The sequence below is a fragment of the Betta splendens genome, chromosome 16 (genome assembly GCF_900634795.4).
Source record: "Betta splendens chromosome 16, fBetSpl5.4, whole genome shotgun sequence".
Taxonomy (NCBI): Eukaryota; Metazoa; Chordata; class Actinopteri; order Anabantiformes; family Osphronemidae; genus Betta; species Betta splendens.
Genome location: NC_040896.2, coordinates 7,145,699 through 7,160,706, shown reverse-complemented (window position 1 = coordinate 7,160,706; position 15,008 = coordinate 7,145,699). Strand labels below are relative to the sequence as shown.

Here is a 15,008-nt window from a genome sequence, read left to right as displayed (position 1 = left end):
ACGAAGCAGACAGGAAAGTCCTTGGACTCCTGTGAACACAGGTTAACAGACCGCTGATGCCAGAACACTAGAGGACTGACCTGTTAAATGCTACACACTAAATGATAAATGCTACAGATTCCACCTCACGTGTTTTAATGGTTCTGTGTGCTCCGGGTCAGCCTGTATCTGCTGAGCATCCTGGGCTTTTAGACACTGAGGTCTGAAACTAACCGACAGTTGGAAAATTCTGTGTGAAACCTCATTCTGCCGTGTTCTGTAATAACTAATCAGGTTTCATAATGGAAACCTAGTAGTTTGTGTATTGTTTGGTTATTAATGTGCTTCAGTGAAAACAGATCACACTGTAGCTTGAGGTGGATCCACCTCAAAGGAAAGCTGCTTTTCTTACAGTGTTATATGAATTTACATTAAATTCTTTGATAGATTATATTGTAGGTTCAATAGTGTTACTGATGTGTTGTTACGCAGTCCTGCAGTCACAGTCGCCCCTGGAGGTGAGAGGTTACAGGTGTAAACAGTGATCAGAGGCTGCAGCCGAAGCTAAAGGAGCTTGTTTGTGATGGGACCACCGTTGGCTGTGAGTGAAGCTGTCACGTGTTAGAATCCCATAGCGTGAAACCTGCAGGCTGCCGAGGAGGCTCCCCCCACCAGCTCCGAGAGCCAGAGAGAGAGAGCGAGCGCTGGAGGAGAGGAGGCGACTGAGCTCCTCACTGGCCGCTGATCAGCTGACGAGGTAAGAGCTGCAGCTTCAGTCCTGCTCTTTGCTTTGAATCTGTCTTTATTTCACTGCTGCTGTTGTTAATTGAACCTAGTGTCGACTATGACCAGCTTCCAGCACGTTGTGGTTTTACTACAGCTGAGCTCCGGCTGCCGTCACAGATCTTCATTTAAATGTTGGTGACTGGAAAACAGGAACCAGACACTGTGGTTTGGTTCATTCATCATCTGCCGCCTCATTAACACGTTTGGCATTTAGTGTCATCGCAGCCTCGTTATGTGTCCTTTTGTGCAAATAGTTCCCTGTCGACCAATGCTGATGAAGTTCCATTGTATTTGTACCAGTATCACAGATTTGAAGGGTTTTACTTTGGGCAGCACCATCTGGCCTCTTTGGCCCAGAACTGGATGATGACGCTCAGAGGCTATTTAATAGGACAATGTGAGATGATGAAGGTGCAGAGCAGCGTAGATGGACGGAACGCATGAGGGACGAATGGAAAAAGAAGGAGAGTGACGAGAGGCTGGAGGATAAAGGCCTGGAGCCCAACGCCTGGGACCGGGCATCAGAACCAGTTAGGAGACGTCCCAGGACGGTGGAGGGTTCCTCTCAGGGAGGGGGGATAATAAATAAGCTCATAACAGGCCCAGAACAACCCACACTAAAGGTCAGTCCAAGCCTCGCTGAGCAGTTGGAACTGGACAAATACCAGATTAGTTTCACCATTGGGAGCAAAAGTCTGTTATGATGCAAAGGCAGCACGTCTGCTCTGAAACGGTCTGAAATTCATAACACGAGTGAAGTGGAAATCCACTAGAAGCTAAATGCATTATTTCTACTTGCTGGAGGTTAAAGGTTAAATGTGTGCAGTTTGTTTTTTGCTGTGGAAAATAAATGTTTAATCAGAATATTTACAACTTTATGCAGCAGAGCAGCAACATGACGGCTGCAGGTCAGGTCCAGTAACTGAAGGCTAATGTGGAGCAGGACACTGACGTGTGTGTGTGTGTGTGGGGGGGCGGACTAATGGGACAGTGGACCTGACCAGTGACCCACTGGACCGGACCAGTGACCCACTGGACCTGACCAGTGACCCACTGGACCTGACCAGTGACCCACTGGACCTGACCAGTGGCCCACTGGACCTGACCAGTGACCCACTGGACCTGACCAGTGGGCCACCGTAGAGCCCGTCCTGCTGTGCAGCCGTCATCGTTGCTGCCAGTGAACAGAGGGACAATGGATCCATTCTGTGTGTTGTTCTGTCACTGTCTCTGTCCAGCACAGTCCCAGTGAAGCCCCCCCCCCCCCCCCCCCCCCCCCCTTCCTCCTTCTACATCATGCTACTGTAAAAGCATGATCCTGGCTGTTTAAGCACTCAGGACAGAAAAAGAAAGTGATGCACGTGTGACACTGTCTTTTTTATGGTTAAGGAATGTTGTTAAATCAACAACCCATAATTTTAAAGTCTAAACAGCTGTTAATGTAATGGACCGAGCCTCTTTAAAACTTAAGCCTAGAATAATTTAATCATTTTACCAAGAATTAGAAAGACAGTATCACAGGACACAAGATGAAACTGGGTTTGTGGTGATTTCAGACACTTTTGTTTGTCTGTGGGCTTTAATTGCAGTATTTATAGCTGGAGTCCTGACTCAACCAAACCTGCTAAAAGCCACAGGAGTTGGAAGCGCCGGAGAAAAGGTCGAACAGGAGACGGAGACAAACGAGTGAGGCAGGAGAAAAGGGGATTGTTGTGATTAAAAGACAATTATCTGTGCACATCGACTTCCCAGTGTTGTGCCGTGTCAGGCTCTGCTCTGTCCCAGGAGGCCTCGGGAGACAATGGCCGCTGTGTGTGTGTGTGTGTGTGTGTGTGTGTGTGTGTGTGTGTGTGTGTGTGTGTGTGTGTGTGTGTGTGTGTGTGTGTGTGTGTGAGGGGGGGCGTTAACGGCCTCCGTGACACGCGTTAACGCCACGTTCACGGCCGTGATGGGCTTCAGTGACGGCGACAGGCTGAGCCTCAACAACAACCTGGGCTGAAGATGGAAGTATTATTATTATAAGCAGGTATTTCTGCTGAGACACTGAGCTGCTCAGAACCCAACAGTGTTTTAACGGTGAATCAATGTCTGGTGGTATTTTAAGCTTCGCTGCATCAGACTGAACAGCTGTATCAGCTTCATTTACAGTTTCTACTGTGTCACATAGTGGAAGCTGATTTTTTTCCCAGAGGCTTCATGAATCACAAACGTGCTCTGCTGATTTGTCTGTAAACTCCATTAACCCCTTCATCCTGGCCTCACCCGTCATCATCATCATCCTCATCATCACCACCTTCACTCCATCCACCCCAAACGGCCGTACTCTCTGTGATCGGTGAAACCTTCCAGACAGGAGCTCAAAGCTCCGTCCATGTTGGGCCGAGGGGACACAGTGGCCCTTTGTGGCCGTGGTTTTATGAATGGCCGAGCCTTGAGGCGAACAATGGCGCCACACTGAAGAAGCGTTTTCCTCCGGGGGGGGGGGGGCGTTTATTGGGGCTTGGTACAGAGAGTGGCGAGAGGTCCCGCTGGTCTCAGAAGGCAGCTCTGCGCGGACGGCAGCTCCTGGACGCTCAGACGCTCAGAGGTCGGAGGCGTCACCTGCACAGGTGAGGGGCGGCGCTGGAGGCCTGGGGCCGGGGGGAGCACCGGGTTAGGAACCGCTGTTGCTTCGTTTCCTGGTAAATGTCAGGGTGAGTTTCGCAGACGCGTGAGAGCAGTTGACAGTTGGATGAGTCACTACTAAAGCCGTGTTTGGCTTCTGATGTGGCTGTAACTGGCCCAGCCGCTTATTAAAGGCAGATTGTGCCAACGCTGAGCCCGAGGTTCCACATAACGAATATACACAAATGTTTGTTTAAAGGCGCGGGCGTTTTTAATTAAGGGGGGGGATGCGCCGCGTTTGACGCAGCTGTCGGAGGCGCAGGTAGAACAGGAGCAGTTATTCCCATTGATGGCTGATCTGCTGAGGTGGAAATGAATCCCCAGGGGCTTCACGAGAACCGGAGCGGCGGTGGACGCAGGTTCCACGCGCCGTTTTCATGCGTGTGGCCGAACAGGTGACGGCTCTGTTTGTCGCCCCCTCACGTTCGCAGCGGAAGGGAGACGCTCTGAGAGCAGCGGCCCGCGGCTCGCCATCTGCTGACTGGGGACCAGCGTCGCCAGGTACAAGGATGGAGGGAGCGCAAAAGCTACTGGTGACGAGCCAATAGCGCACTGCATGAAGGGGAACCAGACCAGGACCAGAACCAAGTCACACAGACACTCAAATGCTCCAGCAGCAATGTTAAATAGAGACAGGCGCACAAAACAAACGCAGAGAGAGCGCACACATCACGCGCAAAGCAACAGGACGAGATACACGGAGTTTTAACTGTGCGCGGCGAGTATCAGCCTTGAGGTCCAGCTCTTATCGCTGCCAGCTCAGAACCGTGGACAGACTGCGTGACTGGATGTTGGCATTACTTCGTGTTTATGTTTTTGTCCCGCGCGCGCGCGCGCCGGCGCGTGTGTGCGCCGTGCGCCACGCGTGGGAGGGGAGCAGCGTTTTAGGACCATCTGCTCCTCCGAGGCTTCCAGTGCGGCCCGAGCGCGCGCCGGACGAGGCAGCATCACAGGCGAACGGCGAGCAGCACGCTGTGAGGCGGCCTGTTCCGGAAAAATTCCTCCAGTTCGCTCCGCGCACAATGGCCAGTGTTCCGCACACAAGGTGCCCATTCTTTGCCTCCGCATCCAAGAGCCACGGCGAAAGCGCTGCGCACGGGCACCGGGCGGATCACAATGAAAATGCTCTTCTTGGCACAGTTGGGTGTTTGTGTGGGACATTTGGTTTGTGTGAGCAATTTCAATAATGAGGAATGACTCATAAAAGGTGTCGTGGCCTGATTTAGCGGAGCCGATTGTTCGGATCGCATCTGTATCCCTGAAGCGCGATGCGCAATACTAATGTGGAATTAGCGCAGAGGCCAGAGATGGAGATGAAGACGGAGGAAGACGTCGACTCTGAGCTCAAACAGCGCTTTGCGTCTTTGTGATTTCCGTGGACGAACGTCATGATGGTGCTTAGATGCTCACGCTCACTGTGTGCGCAGCGGCTCCGGTCCCAGCAGCACAATGGATCCGGCTCAGCCTCTACGAGCCGGAGGGCGTGACGGGGAAGGTCACGTAGCTGCGCACCCACACCGACGTGTGCTGCGGCCGTTCTCCGCTCCTCGCGCATCTCCGTGGACGGTTGGAGGGATTCCCCTGAGGTCCGCGGATCAGCTGGAGCCGTCACTTGGCTGCGGGTCAAACGGCTTTTGGATGCAGTGACTCATCCTACATGTAACAATGAAGGCGAGAGAGCAAATGCCTCGGGCAGACAAGTCTTTGTTATTTTAAATGTAAAGGTGCTTCATTCAGTGGAGCCACACATTCCCCAGCAGGCGAAGCCTCACATCTGCATGAGGCTGTAAACATCACCAGTCACTTCTAATGTTTCCCAATATATATATATATATTATAATTATTGTTTTAATGTTCCAACAGACGAGTTTAATTGTGGGATTTAAGCTCCTTTTGGTTGATTATGAACAAATGCATTTTCAAAGATCAGAATCTGCATCAGACGAATGTAAAGCTGTCATTTCCATAAACATGTTCATCTCACGGGTTCTGCCGTCCTCCTACTCTCCGTATGCTGCTGCACTGACTCACTGACTCGCTGCACGGCGCTCGCTCTCGTCTCAGACTCGCCTCTCTTTGAGCCCAGCTGATGTCAGCGTTCGGTGTCAGTGCTGTGCTTTGACCTCGGAGGGAGGTGTGAGCGCAGGCCTGGAGACGCAGGGAGCTCAGGGAAGTCATGGACCGGAGGAGAGGAATGCAGTGGGTTCAAGGCCCCCTCCAGAGATGCCTGAGGCACATTCAGGGCCTCCCACGGCTCCATCAAAGAGCTCACACAGACTCCCTCTCATCCTTGTCTCCGTCTCACATCTCCCTCTGCCTTCTGTGCGTCCCACAGAGCCTGGGATTCAGAGCCGAGACCACGACCCGGGACGAGCACATCTGGAAGGAGGCGCGCGGACCCGGAGGGAGCGGCGACTGGTGCCTGGTTATGAGGCAAGTGTGTGGCGCACACGCGTGCTCTGCGTCGTCTTTTCCCGTCAATGGGGCCGTTGTTGGTGGAGGCACCGGCGCCGGCGCCGGCGCCGGCCCGGCTGCTCGGCTCCATTCTCTGCTGCCGGCGCTGCTGCGGCCTCGGCAGATGTCGGAGCTTGACGCGACGGTGGAGAAAGTTGGGATTGTCATCAACAGTGTGTCATTGTGGGCGCAGACGTCTCAAGATCAGACCCTCTGCGTTCGAGAGTGGCTGCGTTGATGTGATGAGGACAGACAGTGTGGGAGCGACACAGAACCACTGCTCACTGCAGCTTTGGCCGTTCAGTTAAATAGAAATAAATCCATGTTCCAAACCTCTCCATCAACAAGGCTGACGTCGGCCGCGCTGATCCGGGGATGTTGGGATGTGTTAATCACCAAGCTCTGCAGCACGATCCGCTCTTAGTGCCGCCATCTGCACACCGGCTGCTGCAGCGTGAGCCGGGCCCTCGCTGCTGCCTCACGTCCACAGTCAGAACCGGCGCCGCCGACTCACATCGACCGTTACAGTAAACGGTCCACACGAATAAACGCGTAACGGAAGACGATCTGAACGCTCACCTCAAATATTAGCCATGACCTAATGCAGTCACAGTATTATAGACTGAAGGTCCAGGTTTCTTCATTTCATCGTGTGCTGCTGAACGTCGAGTAATATTTATGAACACGGAAGGCTAAAAATAGAAGAACTTCAGGAACAGATCTGAGGTGCTGTTCGTTTTAACATCATGATTTGATTCCTTCAGCCATTCACGACTTTTAGCTTCGCTGGATGAGTTCCCCTTCACTGTCGCTGCTGGGTTTTACATTTAGCTTTAAGTCCTAATTCAGTCTTGCTGAGTGTTAGTTACACTTTAGTTACTGTTTGACTGTAAGTGACAGTAGCCGTATTAGTAATGAGCCTTAGTGATGCTGTGAATGGATGAGTGACGCCTTTGTTTCGCCGTGAATGGATGATGTCATCACTGAGCGGTATCGGTACCTGCTGTGGTTCTGTTATGGCACGTGCGACTGGACTCGGCCAACAGTGACGGCCATTCACTGGTCGAACTGGTGAGGCTGCAGGCAGGTGCTGAGTGACGCTGACGCTGTTGGACTCGCTGTGTCTGTGCCTCGTGGTGCTGACGTCACTGCTCCGTTTGTTCTGCAGAGGAGGCGGCTGCCGAGGCGTCTGGGTGTGAGTGAGCGCCCTCTAGTGGAGCTGCCGCGGCGCTTCTGCCTGTTTCAACCTTCAGCGTTTCAAGGTATTTGAACCCGCTGCCAGTCAGGTTATACATGTGGGGATGATGTTAGAGGTGATTATTAATTCTATTCATCATATAACGTCACATGTCTGTGCACATAACAGTCATTACCTGGGACATTGAATGAGCCTAATTGGCCCCATGTGAAATATTCACTATTAGCACTCGACGCTGTTTGTGACTCATGTTACCGTATTGTTCGGTAACAATTTATTTACTAGATAGAAGTCATTTTCTGCAGCGTAGATGCTCATGCAGCTGCTGCTGCAGACTAATGATTATAATGGTTCAAACGCTGTTGGTGCTGCAGCTGTAAAGTGGATCAACTGGGGCGAGAAATTAACTATTGTGCACAAATGAATACAGGGACAGTGAATAAGTGATAAGTAGCAACATCTGAAACCAAAGAAGAAAACGTTCCATTTTACACATGACAGGAAAAATAACCTATCGCAGTGTCATTGTGCTGATTCAGGCCCGTGTCCCTGATCAGACAGGCAGCGAGCGTGTCCGGGCCTCACTGCCTCGCGTTAAAGTCAGGCGTTGAGCAGATGGAGGTGGATCAGCGTTTGTTTCCCTCCTGATGATTCTCGTGCCGCTGACAGGAGGTTCTGTGTTGCAGAGGTCTATGGTTCAGCGCTGAGCAGAGACCATGTGGTGTTTGGAGCTGCTCCTGCCGCTGCTGTTCCTGAGTGGTAAATCATTCCTGCTTCCATATATGCAGATTTACAGGCGTCCACGGAGCTTTAGTCACATCTGTGTGGTCTCTCCCCAGATGTGAGCGGCCAGTGGAACGTCTGGGTTCCTCGGGACATCTCGGCCATGACCAACTCCTGCGTGGTCATCCCCTGCACCTTCATGTACCCGTCGGGCATCCGGCCGTACAGGGGCACTCACGGGATCTGGTACTTCGGCCAGCCGTACCCTCAGCTCTTCCCCCCTGTGGTCTTCAAGTCGCGCACAGACGTTGTACATGAGAGCTACAAGGGCCGCTCCAAGCTGCTGGGAGACCTGAACCAGAGGAACTGCACGCTGCTCATCAACAACGTCGGCTCCGAGCATTCGGGGCGCTATTACTTCCGCGCGGACCTCGGTGGAGCCAACATGTACACGTACCCAGACTTCGCGGAGCTCAAAGTTCTGGGTACGTCCTGGGGACGGCCTGTGCATGAACACGGAGGTCTGACGATGCCTCCAGTCACGTGTCTCTGCTTCGTCCACCAGATCAGCCCAACATCGACGTCCCGGAGGAGATCGTCAGCGATGAGAGTCTGGAGCTGACGTGTTACGCTCCTGACAACTGCCCCGACATGACTCCAGAGATCCAGTGGATGTACACGGACTACCTGCCCGACCCGGAGTTCTCCTCGGACTACGTGGAGGAGAGCAACACAGCGGTGCTGTCCAGCACGCTGACCTTCATCCCCAGACCCATGCACAACGGGCAGCTGCTGGGCTGCAGGGTCTACTACTCCAACACCACGCTGGTCTACGAGCGCCTGATCTCCCTGGACATCAAGTGTGAGTTGCTTCTCTCTGTGTAGGTTTGCTCCCAGATGAGCTGATTTCAGACCACTGTCTGTTTCCTGGCAGATGCTCCACGCTCCGTGTGGGTGAACGTGTCCTCAGAGGTGATGGAGGGCAGCTCGGTGACGCTGCACTGCGAGGTGGACAGCAACCCTCCCTCCAGGATCTCCTGGATGTTCGGGGACCAGGAGGTTGTGTGGGACACGGCCTCCAACATCTCGCTGTCTCTGGACGATGTGACTCCAGCGCAGGAGGGGCTGTACACCTGCGTGGGCGACAACAGCTACGGAGCCATGAACACGTCTCTGTACCTGGCCGTCAAGTGTACGTCTGTGCCGCTGTGTGGACAGAGCGCCAGCGAAGGACCTGACGACCTGTGCTTCTCGTTGCAGACCCTCCGCGGGAGCCTCAGGTCAACGAGTCCGTGACGGTGGTGGAGGGCGCCTCCCTGGCGCTGCACTGCAGCACGCAGGGCAGCCCGGCGCCCACGCTCACCTGGCTGAAGGACGGGGAGCTGGTGGGCACCATCACGGCCGACGAGCTGTCGGTGCTGGAGATCTCTGAGATCACGCCGCAGGGAGACGGGCTGTACCGCTGCCTGGCCGAGAACGAGCACGGCCGCGCCAGCAGCTCCCTCAACGTCACCGTGGAGTGTGAGTGTGCGCTCGCGTGGTGTGGAGGTGCATTCGGTGTGTGGTCTGGCCCTCCGCTGGGTCTAAAGCAGCAAACGCTCTTCACACGCTGAGAGACGAGGACAACAACGCACAACGAGCTACAACTTTGTTTCACCTGCAAGAGGAGCCTTCACCCAGAAACCGCCAACTCGGACTGCGGCGAGCTCCTCTTGGTGCAACCTTTAGTTAGAAAGTGGGACCTGCCTTGAAGTTGCACATACGGCGTATGGTAGGGTTACAATGAATTCCATGAATGAAATTCCATATAAGGATGGAACACTTGATTGATTTGCAGTATAGGCGTATATCATCATGAACCGTTCAACCCTAAGGCTGCTGACCTTTCTCTGGCCTCACAGCTGACTCAAAAGGAGTCAGGCCCAAACCACTTCCTGTTTCTGTGTGCAGAGTGAAAAGTATAACATGTTCCTGTTTCTGACCGGATTAAAACATTGAACACATGTATCCTTCATAATGCCAATAATTAACAAACGATAAATCAACCTTGTGAGTGATCATAAATCAGTCAGTAGATCATATTTAGTCCAACACCCTCCTCCTCCCACAGACGCCCCCGTGCTCCTGGACGAGTCCAAGTGCACGGTGGTGCGGGAGGGCGTGCAGTGCGTGTGCATGGCCACGGGGAACCCGGAGCCCGCCATTGAGTTCTACCTGCCCGACCTGAACGTCACCATCAACGAGACGGACGGCCGCTTCAACTTCTACACGCACACGGACGGACACACGTCCACGGGCATGATCAAGCTGCGCGAGAAAGGCGAGCGGGTGGAGAACGGCCCCGCCGTCAACGTGCACTGCAGCATCTCCAACGTGTACGGACGGGAGAGCGTCCTGCTGGAGCTGCAGCAGGAGAGTGAGTTCCTGCACAGACGAAAGCGAGACATTTCACTTGATGACGTCCGTGTAGAGTTCCAGTACGTCGTAACTACTGAACGTGAGAGTCACTGTGTGTCCTCTTCTAGAGAAGTACATGATGGCCGTCATCGTGGGCACCATCGGAGGAGTGGCCGTCATCGCCTTCATCATCGCTGCAGTCAGATACGTCGGCCACAACAACAAGAAGTGAGTATGTCTGACGCTCGGGTCAGTGCGCGGCGGAAGTCGTCTTTTTCCTCACTGAGCATTGTCTGAAACCCGAGGAAACACTTGAGCCTTGTCATCCATTCTAAAACACACCGATGCACATTTGTATATGAGTGAATGTGGGACTGATGAGAATAATTCCTCCAGAGCCATTTCAGTTTATTTGAACTCCGTCAACAGGCCCCACTAACCAGCACTCTGCAGGCATGGCCTCCTCTGACCCGGCTTCTCAATCCTTGACCTGCTGCTAAATACAACCCAGGCCGCCCTCTTAACCAAGGCGCTTCATTTGAGCCTCCAGGCACATTCGGACCCCCAAATTCGCAGCTTCCACTGGCGCGTCACCGAGTAGCGACTAAACCCATGAAATAACCACGTCACTCACAGTCTGCAGGCCTGCAGCATAACCTCACGGCTGCTTTTAAAATGGATGCCCAGGCTTGGCGTGTCGCCCTGCGTTGGCGGAGAGCGAGTCTGATCATGTGACTCCGTCCCCCAGAGAGAATGGCAACCCTAGGCAGGACGTGGTCCTGGAGAACCCAGCGTTGTACTACAGCGCAGTCAAGAAGGACAAACAAAATCTGAGGAAGAAAGTGGTGAGACATGCTTCTGAATACGATGGAGGACGCCCGTCTCAGATAGTTTGGGCTCAAAGCAGAAGGCTGTAAGTTAAGAGAGCCCGACGCGAGGCCCCGCTAGTGTTCCAGCAGCTCCAACCATGTCCTGTGCAACACTGTTTTCTCCTGCTTTCATCGCTTCTCTGCGTTTCTCTGTCTCTTTTTCTCTCCCCTAACTCCTGCACAGCTTAAGACAGAGCTGTTGGGCTCAAAGTTTAACTCCATTCTAGAGGAGACTACGGTAAGGTCCTAGAACAGGCCTCCGCGACGCACGCATCTCCCGGCATCCCAGCTTCTGTGCTGTGCACTGTGTTTCTGCACGCGCCTGCTGCATCGCTAACGCACCCGCTGCCACGCTAACGCCACCATGTCCCGTCCGTCCGTCCGTCCGTCCGTCCGCCAGTGACCACTAACGCCGCGTCCGTCGCCCGCTGCCGCTGCCTCGTAGCTCACGCCTCCTGTGTCTGCAGGGAGAAGACGGGGATTATCAGGCTGTGGGCTCGTTTCCAGGCCTGGAGAGGCGGGAGCTGAATTACGCCGCGCTGGAGTTCGGGGCCGGGGCCCGGTCCAGGGAGGGCGCCTCCGGGAGGGGGGATGACGGCAGCAGCTACACGGAAGTCAAAGCCAAATGAATCGCGATCCTTCCCTGATCCCTCGGCTTCGCGAGACTCAGTGGCAGCGCAGCATCACCGCCTCAGCTCAATAACGGCCGCCCGTCTTCTACTGGACCCCTTCTTCTTCATGTGTCATCCTAACGCCCCCCCCGTGCCGGTGACCCCCCCCCACACACACTTCGCCACCGTCTGAAGGAACTCGTACTGTTTGGGTCCCAGCGCCCACTGGACAACCTGCACAACCAGATTTAGGCTTCAGCCTCGCTAACAGATGAGCTGTTCCACATAACGTTAACCCTTTGAGTGACAGGCGGCTCCGAGCATCCGTCTCACCCAGCTGCCGCTGTGTCTGCTGCCGGTCGATGCGTCAGGGCAAGGAGTAACCGAGCTTTGTGTTCTCTTCTCTTTCTGTGTGTGTATGAGTTGAAGGTAAATGTAGATGAGATCCTGTGGAGGTAATGAGTGAGACAGGATGGGAGCTCAGTGTAACTGTATATAAAGTGTGCTGTGACTAAGTCGCCCCCATATAAATGAAACCAATGCCACAGCAGCTTCTCAGCTGTTTGTGAACCTCTGAACCCCAACGAACCCTCAGGCTCGAGGCCTCGCTCTCGATCAGGAAAACACAGACCCAAAGCACAACCCCCCCCCCCCCCACGTGAGCAGCGTTATCTCGTGTAGACAATGTGTGTGTTTGTGTGTGTGTTCGTATCCGAATCGTGCTGAACAGATCACAGGACGTGGATCTCTGGGAGCGTCGCATCGCTGGAGAAGCGGATGCAGATGCTCGAATCACGGGACGTGATGCTGACTCGGCGGCTGGTTGTGTTCGATGAGCCTGTGGTGTAAAATCAGAGCTCACTAATAGTTTAACCTGATAATAATGGTGTCAGTAATATATATTAATAGGATGTATATGGATACGGGACGTGACTATGTACAGTAAAAACCCTGCATGAGCGTTTTGCATACGATAAAGAATTGGACTTTTGGGCGATTGAAAACATTTTCCGTTCTGCTCTGAACGTCTCAACACAGATGAGTTTCCACGCAGAGACGTGTTGTGTACGACAGGCGACGGACGTTGGACCTTCACCCACTGTTTCACCCCGATCCATCCAGAGCCTTGAGGCCTTTATGTTTCTGACCTCAGTGCTTTTTGATCTTTACTGCTCATTAATGATCTTTTTAGTGGTTTTCATTTTGAAACCAACCAAAATGAAACCATGAACGTACTGTGCGTCTGAGTCTATGAACCAGCTTCAGCCTGGCTGTCGCCTCCTTCAGTGTTACTGACGTGGTCCTGACCGGAACCTGCTGTTCATCCTCTTCTCTGCGTTTAAACCAAGCGGCGTTGTGTTCCTTCAGCCGCTCGTTGAGACGTCGTTCTACCTGATGCTCAACATCCAGGTCACGTCAGGCCTCATGCAGCGTTCAGCTATTCCTTTTTTAAGCATAAATATGAATTAGTCGTCTCTAACCTTTTGTGACAGTGTGTTTGTAAAGCAAATGTACCTGTCCTCTACTTTGTGGTGATCATAATATGTGGAACTTTTTTTTTTACACAAACTGAATGATTGACTCAATAACAGATCAGCTGTTGGCTTCTCTCTGCAAACTACTGTTACTTAAGGAAAGTTGTTTCATTCCAAAATGACTTTTTTGTTTTAAAGTCTTCACACCTCAAGCAGATTCCTTTGACTTCAGTTCCACACAAGCATAAATAAAATAAAAACAACAACAAACATGTTGATTATTGAGAGAAAACAAGCTGTTTTTGTCTTGTTTACTGAAGTATTTCCATCTTTTTAGCTCAGAAGCAAATATTCTACATTTCCTTCACTAGTTACATTTCAATGTGATGGTCATAGACTTGGTGTAAAATTCAACAATGTAACACTTAGACCTAGACTCGATGTGAAACTCACAAATGCAATACCTAAATGATGTATTTGACCTTTGACCTGTGACCTAAACTGTCTGGTCTCAGTCTGGATGAGACAAGCAGTCTCTGTTTGAACACGAAGGCTTGTGATGCTGTATCTGATCGTATTATAAGCATGTTCACTGAATAATTACCACCTCGAGGCTGTAGGAAAAGGAAGCAGAAGCTGCATATTAGAGAAGGAGGATATGGGGTGCCGAATGTAAAAGGAGCACCTATAACTAGTTTTCTCACATTTAACTAAATGACACAACATGTTTTCTCACATTTAGTTAAATGTGCAAAAGTCTAAATGTAAATGTTAAATATAAATGTAAATGTTAAATGTAAATGTTTAATGTTAAATGTAACTAAATATTTTTTAAGTAAACTCCACCCCCTATGATCCTAGATCAGTGACGCGGACTCAAACACGTCAAACAGTACGCATAGCTCCGCCCACATCTGACTCTGGATCGGTGCACGAAAATACTGGAGAGAAGCTTGAAGTCGAAGCCATCATGGCCGCCAGCTCCGACTCCCTCCCGTTGGGGGAGATTGAACGGGCTGTAACGGCAGGTGTGCGGGCTGAGGCTCCGCTTCAAACTGCCGTTCTGTCGTAAACACCATTAACGGGGAGTTAAGTAGGTTTGAATGGAATATTTCTGTGGCGCCGGTGGAGAATTAGTTGGCTAACTATACTAGCTAGCCGAAGTTACGTCCAGGCTAAAAACAAAAGGTTCCAGATCAGATGTGGGCGGGGTTTGCGCGCACTGTTGGAGGTGATTGCGTTCGTTTCTCTGATCTGAGACCAGCGCCGTTTGAGGGTAGGGATGGAGTCTACTTGCCCATTCATGAATATTCAGTTTACACTCGGCCAACATTTAACATTTACATTTAACATTTAACATTTAACATTTAACATTTACATTTAACATTTACATTTAACATTTACATTTAACATTTAACATTTACATTTTACATTTTACATTTACATTTAACATTTACATTTAGACTTTTGCTCATTTAACTAAATGTGAGAAAACATGTTGAGTCATTTAGTTAAAAGTGAGAAAACTAGTTATAGGTGCTACTTTTACATTCGGCACCCCATAGGAGGACTTTTTAGTTCATAGGCTCTAAATCTCTATCGAATGGACAGAGTTATATGTGGAGTCCTTTTTCAGCAGCCACCATTAATAATATAAACTTAGAGCCATAGAAGCTACAGTGTTTAGGTAAAGAAATCTTCCACAGTGATGGTTCCTCCACTGACAGCAGGACAGCAGAACACTGTGACCTGCACTGCTCCTGGTCTCTGCTCTGGATCTGCTCCTACATTCACCTGGAGGTGGAGGAAACCAGGAGGAACCCACTCTCACATCACAGGAAACATCACAGCC

General features: G+C 51.6%; 1 protein-coding gene across 6 annotated transcripts; it reads left to right on the top strand.

Annotated features, from left to right (window-relative positions):
* Positions 1-608: 608 nt before the first annotated feature.
* mag (myelin associated glycoprotein) lies at positions 609-13,451 on the top strand. 6 transcript variants are annotated; one of them, XM_055503003.1, is made up of 13 exons: positions 609-736; positions 5,765-5,862; positions 7,052-7,145; positions 7,768-7,840; positions 7,921-8,289; positions 8,370-8,666; positions 8,739-8,996; positions 9,065-9,325; positions 9,915-10,220; positions 10,330-10,429; positions 10,950-11,046; positions 11,255-11,308; positions 11,538-13,451. In XM_055503003.1, the coding sequence occupies exons 4-13, from the start codon at positions 7,798-7,800 to the stop codon at positions 11,697-11,699; spliced, it is 1,947 nt and encodes a 648-aa protein (XP_055358978.1). In that variant the 5' UTR covers positions 609-736; positions 5,765-5,862; positions 7,052-7,145; positions 7,768-7,797; the 3' UTR covers positions 11,700-13,451. The 6 variants fall into 6 exon arrangements, with proteins under 6 accessions (XP_055358978.1, XP_055358977.1, XP_028983805.1 ...); XM_055503002.1 differs by lacking the exon at positions 609-736 and adding an exon at positions 3,232-3,374; XM_029127972.3 differs by lacking the exon at positions 609-736 and adding an exon at positions 3,308-3,458 and having other exon boundaries at positions 10,950-11,114; positions 11,538-11,678.
* The last annotated feature ends 1,557 nt before the right edge of the window (positions 13,452-15,008 follow it).